Below are 12,095 nucleotides of genomic sequence, written 5' to 3'. Positions count from 1 at the left end.
ACCTGTTTTTGTGTATTTGGGATCTGCATAAGTCCCGAAAATTTGAAATCAAACCATGCAGGCAAAAAGCCTGAAACAAATCACATGATGGAGGAGTACACTATAAGCTTTTGGCTTCTTACTTTGCTACTTCTCCTGCTGCAACACATTCTTTGTTTGTTTGTTTTTTGGTTTTTTTAATCATTCTTTGATTTTCCAGATAACCATTTGTGTTAGTAGCGCTTTTAGCTTGAATTGATCTTGCCGGACAATATTTTTGATATTGTTTGAAATAAAATCAATGAAATGAAAAAAACTAAACAAAAACATGTCCACTGCATTAAAAACATTCAATCTCATGATTGTAATTTTAAATATGAAATCATGACAAACAGCTTTAACGTTTTTAATTACACAAGGTGTCATCCAGCGGAGTGTTAATCAATGATAGCCTTTCAGCTGCCGCATTGTTTGAAGTCAGACATCCTGACAATGAAACAAGGTCTTATCTGGAATGTGATAGTGGAAGCCATAATGCTGTTTTCCTGCTTCTCATTAACTCCGTCCTCACTCAGCCACACCATTAAGATGGCTCTGGGAGCACAGCAATAGATACTCAGTGTATTTCCGAGGGACAACATTGGTCAATAAAACAGTTTCATTGGCTGTCCCTCTTTCTTCAGTTATACATTAATGATTTTTTCTGAGTTAGTTGGGTTTTTTTTTTCCTTTTATTCTAGTCCTGTGATTACACTGACCTGCAGCAGGGTCTCAACACCTTCCCTGTAGCTCTCACAGACCACGGCGGAGTAGAATGCTTTACGTTTCGTCTTCCTCAACCACTGCTGGTTCTTCTCCATACCAGCGTTCATTTCCGGTAGGGCCTCAGATCTTGGCCCCTGGACAGATGAATAACTTTGCTGATTATGCACAAATCTTTATACTTTCCAACAGTAGGAATTCAATTTGACTTTACCACGATCACTTCACAGGTGAGGCAAAGTCCATAGTTCTTAGAGAAGCAGTGAGCCAGGTCTAGCAAAGCTGGTCTGGACCGAGCAGCCCCTGTCAGTGCCAGGATCTGAGGTCTAAAGGATGAAATGAAGGGATGAAACATGACAAGATTTGGCCAATGATGACAGAGAAAAGATTTCTGACACAACACATAATGAAACAATCATAATTATTATAAGACTAGAATTTCTTCAGAATATACAGAAAAAATCAAAACTGATGAATGTAAATCTGTAGTTTAAAATCATGCTTCACCTGAAGTTCTTGACATGATCTTCTGTTCCCGACAGAGACAGAGCATTGCTGACCGCACTGACGAATGTCACCGCCTGAGTAGATGAACCCCAGTTCACGTCTGCAGAGAACACAAGTGGTCAGCACCAAAATATCAGTCAAAGGTTGAAAAGTAAGGTCTCCGTCCACACAAAGAGCTCACCTGGCTTCTTGACAGTGACGTAAAGGTAGAGCAGTATTTCGAGAGCGTAAGTGATGAGAGCAGCCCACCAGTTGATGACAAACATCACACCGCAGCACAGCAAAGCCCCAAGCAGGGACAACCACATGTTGTAATATTTGTATGCTGGTCGCCAACCTGGTGTGAAATAACATGACATGGCTGTAAGGTAAAACTGAAAATAATAATCAGCCATAAATTGATTTAATACCACTATACAGTCACAACAGTTGGTAAATCTGCGCAGGAGCCTCGATAATATGTACAGTCGTCCCTCGCCCCATCGCACTCCAAATATTGTGGCTTCACATCACAGATTTTAATTTTTATTATTTGAAGGCATATTGTACAATCTTACGATCATAGATTGTACAACATAAAACATAAAAATAGCTAAATGAACTAAAAATAGTATTATTGGCCTCGAGATAGCCTGTTGAGTATCGGGGCCACTGATGGGCTTATCCTCAAAAAGCATTACCGGTACTATATTGTATTAAAAGAGTGAAAAGGTGTTACTTCATGGCTAGAGGGCTCCCATAATGTTGAAAAACATATTTAGGAGGTTGTAATCAGGTTTTTATATCTAAAAATAATTTATTTATGATTAATGACTCCAACTTTGCGGAAATTAATTAATCCCGGTCATGTAACCATTCAATTAAAAGCAATCAACAAGGGACGACTGTAATATCAAACAATTTAAAAATTAAGAAAATGGTTAACCTAATTGTGCACATCACATTTAGCTAAATACAATTGGAATATCATTGATGCAGTTTTATGTTGAGTTTTGTAAATGTACTTAAAATCTATTATTTTCTGTCATGCCCTCTCTAGGGAACATCATTTTGTTCACGAGACACCTGAATTGAAATTTGATTGAGAACCTGATAATTACTACTGAATAATTTGCTGGAACCAGCATTCTGCATATATTTACCTAATTATCAAAATAGTAAATTAATTAAACAACAATTTTAAGGTTAAGGTTACTCACAGTCCCCTGTCATCTCACTCAGTACGTTTCAATGTACTAAATTAGTCAGACTTCTCAAATACTTTCAAAGAAGTCCAAATGTTCATGCACTTTCTCTAATGAGACTATTGGACATACTCCGTGTGCCTCTCGTACACTGGGGGGGCGCTTATTTCATTTTAGCGTGGTTATATGATTTCCTTTTCTGGTTGACCTTAGAAGTCACACTAGCCATCTGCGGATCCTTACAACTTGTTTTAAGTGATGTCTGCTGTAATATTGACACATATTACAAATATTATGTCTTTAATGGCTATGTTGATGTTAAGTAGCAGACAGCATCAAGAAATTATCTTGGATTGCAGGGGGGGTGTATATATTTTAAAGTATTTCTTATATATATATATATATATATATATATATATATATATATATAATCCGTTCATGAATGAGTATATCCGTTCGGCCACCGTGTTCAGTGGAGAAGTCTGATCTACAAAATGTGCAAGCAGCATTCCCCTTCGAGCTGTCCTGGATGAACTGAAATTATTTTTTCCAATCATTTTGGAACTTGCAAGCGTACTTCTTCTTCTTACTCATCGTGGCCATGTCTCTTCCTCGTTCTTCTGCGTCGTTTCTGTTATGTTTTTGGACATTACTACTTGCTGTAGTTTTGAAGCAATGCATGATGGGAATCCGGATGTTGTGTGTCAGTGTATTAACGTGCCGGCTGGATTAAACACACGCTGAGAAATAGCTCCGTGCCTGCCTACTTTATGGGTTATAGGTAAACCTATGGATAACGGAGACATATATAATAGTCTCCTCTTCAGAAGCAATGCATGATGGGAATCCGGATGTTGTGTGTCAGTGTATTAACGTGCCGGCTGGAATAAACACACGCTGAGAAATAGCTCCGTGCCTGCCTACTTTATGGGTTATAGATAAACCTATGGATAACGGAGACATATATAATAGTCTCCTTTTCAGGTGAGAGAGGACGCTAAAGGCAGTGCCTTTAAGGCACACCCCCAATACTGTTGTCCGGGTGGAAATCGGGAGAAATTCGGGAGAATGGTTGCCCCGGGAGATTTTCGGGAGGGGCACTGAAATTCGGGAGTCTCCCGGGAAAATTGGGAGGGTTGGCAAGTATGGCTCCCGTGCATAGTGTTTTAGTTCTTGTCTAGCACTCCTATTTTGGTGGCTTTTTCTGTTTTTTGGTATTTTCCTGTTGCAGTTTCATGTCTTCCTTTGAGCGCTATTCCCCACACCTGCTTTGTTTTAGCAATCAAGAATATTTCAGTTGTTGCTATCTTTTTTTGAGTGGACATTGTTGATTGTCATGTCATGTACAGATGTACCTTGTGGACGCCGTCTCTGCTCCACACGCTGTGAGTCTTTGCTGTCATCCAGCATTCTGTTTTTGTTTACTTTGCAGCCAGTTCAGTTTTAGTTTTGTTTTGCATAGCCATTCCTAAGCTTCAATGCCTTTTGTTTATTTTCGGTTTAGGCAATTAGATACCTTTTTACCTGGACATTGCCTCCCGCTGTCGCCTGCATATTGTGATCACGACAAACCATTGTCATCTCACACAACGTGTTCCCGACATCTACAAAGCAATTAGCTACCAGCTTCCACCTACTGATATTGAGGAGAATAACACGGTTACTCTGCCAAGCTCTAGACAGCACAGACACTCAACAACGGCACATTATTTGCAGATTATAATTACTGGTTTGTAAAAAATTTTTTTTAACCCAAATAGGTGAAACTACATAATCTCCCACGGCACACCAGACTGTATCTCACGGCACACTAGTGCACACTGCTTTAGTGTTACTCCGTCTCGTTTCATGCTTTCCCGTCTGCTCCGATTGTCTATAAAATAAATGTGTCCATGACATTTTACACGGTACTGTTTTGTCAACATGAACTATTAATCACACGTTGGAATAGCCACTGAACTCAGACAAAAACGACAGCACCATTGCGACATCACTATTTTGTTTGAAGAAACACAAGAAAAGGTAAGATAAAGAATCATTCTCATCCAATCTTGGCATGTGCACAATAACACTGACGTGTGACATGCAGTGAAATAAATGCTGCTTTTTATTAGCAAGCGCTGTATTGATCCAAGAGTGGGTAGGTCTATCTAATATTGGGACTGGCAAATCAATATAATGTTTAAGGCAGTGTAACAGTGTATATAACAGTGTATCTTTTCAAAAGGTAAACTCTGATACGTTTGGAGATGCAGGTGTGGAGAATTTCATTTGCAATCTGGGAACATGTCCACACACAAACTGCTTGTAGACAGACTCAAAAAATAGGTTATATTGTGAAGATGGAGCGAAATTTACAGAAAATACATACACAGTAATCTAATACATATTACCTCAACCACAAGGAAGTGTTTTAAATGTAGATTAGAATTATCATAGGTCCTCTTTAAGTTATAATAATAGTTATTATGAAAATTCAAATACTTATTTCAATTAATATTAAAATAATTGATAATAATAATAGTAATGATTTTTAAGCTACTCACCTGGAGACTTTGCGTAGGATGCATGGAAGCAGGAGAAATTGATGAGTGCATAGGATGCCAGGAAGAAATTTGAAATTATGGGAGCGATGGCGTTGAGATCCCCTACATATACACAACAATACTTTCATTAACAATAAAAACCTGGCTATAACAATATTTGACAATGCTTTAGATTAGACACTAAATGAGAACCGCAACTTGATGGCGGTTGAACAGACCAACGAGAATGAAGGCCACAGAGATGATGAAGGTGAGGATGTAGCCACGGATGGGTTCGTCATTCTTGCCGTACCCTTTGGCAAAGAAGTGGAGGGCCGTGTAGATGTTGTCCTTACACAGAGCCTGAGGGAACACATTGAATCAAAGGCTAAAATGTACAGAAATTGTATCCAAAAAAAGACCTACAGTGGTACCTCAACTTAAGAGTGTCCCAACTTAAGAGTGTTTGGAGATATGCGCTGTTTCTCGACTAATTATTATGCTTTTAAATTGCAAGCAAAAATATGAATTCACATCATTATTTGGTGTAGCAAATGTCACAGTGAACTCCATAAGATCTGCCAAAAACATCTTACTCAATAGCATTATAGCAAGAGATCGACCTAACTTTGTTTTTTACAGCCGTAGGAAGGAAGAAAGTGAGTGTGAAGGACAGTGCTAGGAAAAAGTGGATCATAGTCATTGAATAAAAAATAAGAAAAATCATCAAAATGTGACAGAGCGTGTCTAGTCAGCATCATACTGAAGCAGTATGAGTCTAACACCAGCCAAGGTTGTTAAAATAATAACTTAACAGTGGAAATGTATCCATGAGAATATGGAGAAACTGCTGAATGCTTCATTGACGAAATTCTGTACATTTTATTAAATCACTTCATAAAACTACTGTAGTTGTTAGTACTACATTTTATAGTACTGATTTTCAATCATTATTTCTTATCTAAAGGTTAGTTTTTCTTTTTAAAAGGCATGTTACATGTGTGGTGTTTTAGGGGAGCCAATCACCAATTCAAATTATTAAAAATAATTTCAAAGGGAGTTTGAGATACACGTGTTTTGAGTTAAGAGCTCCGCCACAGAACCAATTAAGCTCGTACGTTGAGGTGCTACTATATTTTAAAGTTTTTCAAGCTTTACAGTTCTGTATTAGAGAAATGGTTTGGAATGACTGACCTGAAAGACTTTGGGAGCGCTGACAAGAGAAGCCAGAGCAGATGAGAGCGTGGCTGAAAAAGTCCCGGCTATGATGACAGGACCAAAGCCTGACACCATAGTCATCACCTAATGCACACATTAGAACGAGTGTTTTTTATCAAAGCATAAAGAATCCTCATAGAGTCAGAGGGGGTTACACTTGAAATTAGCCGATTACCTGAAAGTTGTTCATCGCGCCAAATTTGCATGTTTCTACTGCGCAGGAAGAAAAGTTATACCCGAGTTCACAGGCTGCCAAAGCGGAGCCTACACATGGTGCTTCGGACGTGATCAGGTCAGTTAGGTTTCCAGTAGCGTCACGTACCACGCTGGCAGCTGACCAATCACAGAGAAGTTATGCATTATTGTGCTTGCGTTCTTTGATCGTGTATGTCATAAATCACAGGAGCCAGATCTGGCCCGCCACATAATTTGTGTGGCATGCGAAAAACTGGAAATCATTTCAATCAATAGAATACCTTTCTTACTCAATGTTTTCTCCATTTTGACAGAAGAAAATACATGTACTGCATGCAATTGCATATCTTCTAAATGTAATTTGATCTAAAGATGCAATAAATATTGTATTATCATAAATTAAAAACATTTATTTTTGTTTATAAAAACAACCTACATATCTGCTTCCTCAGGCTTCCAAAGCTAGTTATCAACCTAATTATCCAAAACGTATAAAAAAATAGATTTAAAGTTAAAGTTAAAGTTAAAGTACCAATGATTGTCACACACACACTAGGTGTGGCGAGATTATTCTCTGCATTTGACCCATCACCCTTGATCACCCCCTGGGAGGTGAGGGGAGCAGTGGGCAGCAGCGGTGGCCGCGCCCGGGAATCATTTTGGTGATTTAACCCCCAATTCCAACCCTAATTCCAACCCTTGATGCTGAGTGCCAAGCAGGGAGGTAATGGGTCCCATTTTTATAGTCTTTGGTATGACTCGGCCGGGGTTTGAACTCACAACCTACCGATCTCAGGGCGGACACTCTAACCATTAGGCCACTGAGTAGGTGAAAAAAAATGGTACCATTTTTCCATTTACAGAAACATACGGTAAAAACAACCACCTCAATTTTACCATAAAGAACGGTGGTAGCTTTTTCCATTTACAGTAATATACCGTAAAAAACAACAACGGCAGATTTTACCATAAAAACTGTGCCAGCGTTTCTCCATTTGCAGTAATTCACCGTAAAAACACCAACCATAGATTTGACCATAAAGATCGGTAGTATCGTTTTTCCTTTTACAGTAATACACGGTAAAAAAAAGAATCCTGGGAACTGAGTCGTAAAATTGTTTGTTTTTTTAACAGTAAAAAAATATATATAATAATCAAATGTATCCATAGTTGTATAATAATATGAGGAAAATCCTACATTTACATTCATAAATATTCACTGTTACAAATGACCCTCTGAGGGCAGACATAATGGACACATGCCATGTGGCCCTCAACAAAAAGGGGTTTGACAACCCTGGTACTCACAGACACACAAGGCCACACCCAGGTAGGTGATAGCAGTGATCACAATAGCCAATAAGGTGCCCTTAGGAATGGCTGCCTGAGGGTCCTGAAAAATAACACAAACCTTTGTAGTCACACCATAACTCTGAAATTCACTGAAGTCCAATTTGTTTGTGTGGAAAAAGTTACCTTCAAGTCACCGGAAATGTTGGCTCCTGCCAGGATCCCAGTAGCAGCAGGGAAAAATATAGAAAACACTGAGAAGAACGACTCTCCATTTCTGAAATCTGGCGGAAAATTCTCCATAAAGATGTTTACTGCAAAAACAAAATGTATTCCATGGTGCACTATGAATTTACCTGATATGTGCTTATTATGTACTAAATGTGTATTTGTGTGGAGAGATCCCGCTTATATTCTTACAGTCGTAATTAAATATTCCCTGGGATTTCTTCTCGGCCGTTGGTGGAATGAAGGTGCCCACAAATACATTGACAATAGCTGCCAACAGGATGACGAGAAGCACTATCTGGGCCTGTGGGTGACAATTGTTTCATGTATCATAATAAAATTCCCTCTGAATGTTTGAGGATTTGTGAATAAAAATGTCACAGTAACACTAACCTTAGCCTCCCATTCCATTCCAGCAACAGATATGCCCAGAAGCAGCACTACGGTGATGCAGCCAACGATTCTAATGTCATTTAATGGATCCACCATGAGCACATTGTTCTCCTGACATGCACACAAGAGAAAAGCAATATGATCCATTAAAATAATTACATACTTGTAGTGAGTAAATAGTCAAATATATGTACATTGAACATGAACCTATTTTGAAATTGCCCACCTTGAGCAAATCCACCACTGTCTCAGCAAATCCCACCACGTACATGGCTACTGCCACTGCATTTGCAAATGCAAAAATTAGACCAATGGAACCACCAAACTCTGGTCCCAGGCTGCGAGATATTAGATAGTAGGCCCCTCCTAAAATTACAAATACATCATGCTAAGGGTTAATTCATTCCAATGTAGCTTATCTTATGGGGTGGTTTGAGAGTCCATCAACTTACCTCCCCTGACCACACCATTAGTGCAAATGGCCGACATGGAAAGGCAAGTAATGGTTGTCACCACACAGCTGAGAGCAATAACCACAGTTCCCAAACCTGGAATGTGCACAAATCAAAAACCTTTTCATTTCCAATACAATACCGATATTGGAGTCTTGCGTACTGGCCGATACGATATCAGCCCAATCATAGTCCATACTTTTATTAATTTTTTAGAGTGTAATGTTAGAAAAAGCTTCATTAAGTCTAAATACTCAAATATAGAACAATGCTAGGTATGAAAAACACTAACCTACTTGTTATTAATTAGAATGTACTTAGGTTGTTCTTAAATTGAAGTGAAGTGGTAACTTTTTAGCAACACCTATTGGTCACAATAATTAATCATTAATTAATAATTGGCGCATGACTCTTGTGATGCAGTTGAATGATTTAGACACATTTGTAAGAGGATACTTTATAATAAGCTTTTTAAATGTACTGTATATGTAAGAAATATGCAACTTTAATCATTTGATATTTATTGACAAATGTCGTGTTTTGCACTGCGATATTGTTCAATTAACCACAGTTATTATGTATGTCAAGCTTGTGTGTTGTGTACTGTAGCTGCTAGCTATGCATACCAGGTTTGCCTTTTCTAAATTACTTCAATAAAATACCAACCTGGTGTGCTTATTGGAGGACATTCAGATGTTAACTGGCAAGCTTTTCACCTTACCTCCCTGCACGAGTAAACACGCTGCAGGACTGCTTGTATCGGAGCTTATGTCAGAGATTTTAGATGCAAGCCGAAATCCTCCAATACTTGTTTTTTTTGCTGATAATCGGACGGATATCCGATATCAATATCACCCTACATCATGGTCAGTTATTAAGCAGTTTGTGAAATAAGCCCCCGTCCATAATACAGCATAAGTGCTTAAACAATAAACTATACTTAAGCTTTCCGGTCGAGGCAGATGGCCACCCCTCACTAAATCTCTGATCTGCATACTGCATTTGTAAAGAGATGTTTTCTATTGTGACTTGATGCCATGTAAGTAAAATGTATTTAACTTGACTCTGTCAATAAATTTTCATGTTGCTGTTTTCACCCTAATATTTTCTTAACAAACCTCTAAGGCCATCAAAGAACAGGTATATAGTAGTACATAGTACAGGGGGGCTGAATACTTTTGCACACCTCCGTTTTCAGTTTTTTATTTGTGAAACAAAACCTTCAAAAATGTCTGCCGCTTTGTGTTGGTCTTTTCATAAAATTCCAATATTCATGTGGTTGTAACAACAATGTTGTAATGACAAAATGTGGAAAAGTTCAAGGAGTATGAATACTTTTTCAACACTGACTTACCCCAGCCAGCCTGTCCAAACACCCAGGACAGGCGGATGAACAGCATGACACCCCAAATGTTCAGCATACATCTCACCTGTAGACGACAAATTATTATTATCGTAAAATTATGGATAGAGGTAATAAAAAGAGATGTGTTAGTCTATTACAGATGTGGTTAACTGTTCCGAAACCTGCTTTGATAAAGCAAAGGGAGCCTGTCATGAGGCAGCATAACTTACCAAGACTCCCCTTATCCAGCCAAACTTGACTGCTCCACCTTTGCTATCAAGGGGAACAGCCAACTCCACATCGTCAGAGGGGGTGCCATCGCTTCCCTCGCCATCGTCCTCCACAGTGTCTGGCACAGAGATGGCTCCATTCTGTTTGTGAAAATATCAGGGAAGCGTAACGTGCATTTTTACCTTAAAAGAGTTCACTAGAATTTGCATGTTTTCATCAGGATGAAGATTAATAAATCATTTGTCAATCCATTAAGCAACTCTGTCTGCCCTTGAAGAGGAAAAAAGAAACCTAATTTTAACATTCTATGAAATAAATATAGACAGTTAAATGTCTCTCCAACATCTTATTTAGTCTGACCTCACTGATGCATTTTATTTCCAAGTTGTCATACAGGCTGCGTCATCTTTTTTCTGCTAAATTGCCCGAGTGTGTAATTTGAATGTTGAACACTTCAGATCTCTTTGTCCGGGTCATTCATCATTCCAGGGTTTATTTACAAACCTCTTTGTGTAATTTTGTTGATGGATGAGTTTCTACGTACGCTTCCACTATATTGTATTTTAAAAATGTGACAGTCATGAGAAATGCCTCAGAAAAGTCCAGAAAGTTTAATCTAGTGCAGCCTATAACTCAAATGACCTACTACCCCCATCTATTTTGTAACACAAGGTGTTATAAAGGTCCAATAAAAAAGCAATAAAGGTCTAAAGTGTGTCAAATACTTCGATGCAGGAAAAACTTTAAGAGGCTTGTTTTATTTGCACAACTCGGGAGATAATACATGAACTGTGGACACTGAATGCAATTACAACCGAATGATGAAGGAGTTGTAAACTTCTAATTTCATTTGTGTTTGGTCAGTAAATCATGTCAATTAAGAAGTAAGGGACCAAAAGTAAGAGGAAAAACAAGGTGAAACACAAGTAGATTTTTGTCAGGTTTGTACTCACCTTTTGAAAGACATCATGCAGCTCCTGCAGTGATGGCCGCACAGCCCGATGACCACTCACACTGCCTGCATTACGATAGAAGTCGATGTTGGGCAAGCGGTCCAAAGTGTCGTGACCGAAGGCGCTGACCACCGAGGGCCGGATGGCCCTGCTATCTCCATTGACCTCGTAGACTGGAGGCTCATCCAGAGTCGGATCATAAGCAGCATTAACATGCTCCCCTCCGTTAGACTGCATCTTTTCCATCAGGAATACCAAAGGAGCTTCTCGGGTTTAAAGAGTCAAGGGTAAAACACCTTTGTGGATCTGACGTCTTCAGGCATCCAAGAAGGTTTTTGAAGAACCGAGCACGGCAACAAGTGGCTTATCGACATATAGACACAATAGTTCAACTTTTTTGTAGAGCTTCTTCTTGTGTACATACTCTAGTTGCCTCTGGTGGCTCACCTTTATATCCTGTATCCCAGGGTCATACACAAGCTACTTCAGCTATTGGCTAACTTTTAGGATCAACCCTCAAAAAAAATGAACAAGGGGTGTCAAATATGTCCTTGCTCCATCCGAGGGGACACAAAGGCGTTGCTTAAAGATTAACTAAGTCATAAACGCCAAATGAGAGATAAAGGAGCTCATTGCCTGAGCTCTGGGAAATTGATTACTAATATTGTTTGAAGTGCAGGGTAACAGCACATGTTGTTCACTGGTGGCACTTTATGGAGCTATGGGTAATTTCCTTTGGATAAATGATTGAAACATATCTGCATGGAAGTTCCCAATGAGGAAGCTCACATAACTTAACCGCCTAAAGATGCTTTAACGTGTATGTTTCCATA

The 12,095-nt window shown here is 38.9% G+C and overlaps 1 protein-coding gene across 1 annotated transcript in view; it reads right to left on the bottom strand.

Moving 5' to 3' along the window:
* Window positions 1-11,856, bottom strand: part of slc12a1 (solute carrier family 12 member 1) — a 28,545-nt gene extending 16,689 nt beyond the window's left edge. The window contains exons 1-17 of the mRNA XM_061963903.1: window positions 11,263-11,856; window positions 10,309-10,449; window positions 10,088-10,163; window positions 8,734-8,829; window positions 8,508-8,647; window positions 8,282-8,392; window positions 8,081-8,192; window positions 7,847-7,974; window positions 7,679-7,763; window positions 6,351-6,508; window positions 6,152-6,259; window positions 5,197-5,320; window positions 4,979-5,080; window positions 1,430-1,585; window positions 1,249-1,348; window positions 956-1,067; window positions 738-878 (exon numbers count right to left, since the gene is read on the bottom strand). Coding sequence (XP_061819887.1) covers window positions 738-878; window positions 956-1,067; window positions 1,249-1,348; window positions 1,430-1,585; window positions 4,979-5,080; window positions 5,197-5,320; window positions 6,152-6,259; window positions 6,351-6,508; window positions 7,679-7,763; window positions 7,847-7,974; window positions 8,081-8,192; window positions 8,282-8,392; window positions 8,508-8,647; window positions 8,734-8,829; window positions 10,088-10,163; window positions 10,309-10,449; window positions 11,263-11,508 — 2,136 coding nt within the window. The 5' untranslated portion in view covers window positions 11,509-11,856. The remainder of the gene's footprint in view (window positions 1-737; window positions 879-955; window positions 1,068-1,248; window positions 1,349-1,429; window positions 1,586-4,978; window positions 5,081-5,196; window positions 5,321-6,151; window positions 6,260-6,350; window positions 6,509-7,678; window positions 7,764-7,846; window positions 7,975-8,080; window positions 8,193-8,281; window positions 8,393-8,507; window positions 8,648-8,733; window positions 8,830-10,087; window positions 10,164-10,308; window positions 10,450-11,262) is intronic.
* Between the last annotated feature and the right edge of the window lie 239 nt (window positions 11,857-12,095).

This window comes from Nerophis lumbriciformis, linkage group LG06 (genome assembly GCF_033978685.3).
Source record: "Nerophis lumbriciformis linkage group LG06, RoL_Nlum_v2.1, whole genome shotgun sequence".
NCBI lineage: Eukaryota > Metazoa > Chordata > Actinopteri > Syngnathiformes > Syngnathidae > Nerophis > Nerophis lumbriciformis.
The sequence above is the reverse complement of the archived record's forward strand: the minus strand, read 5'-3'. Positions and strand labels throughout refer to the sequence as shown.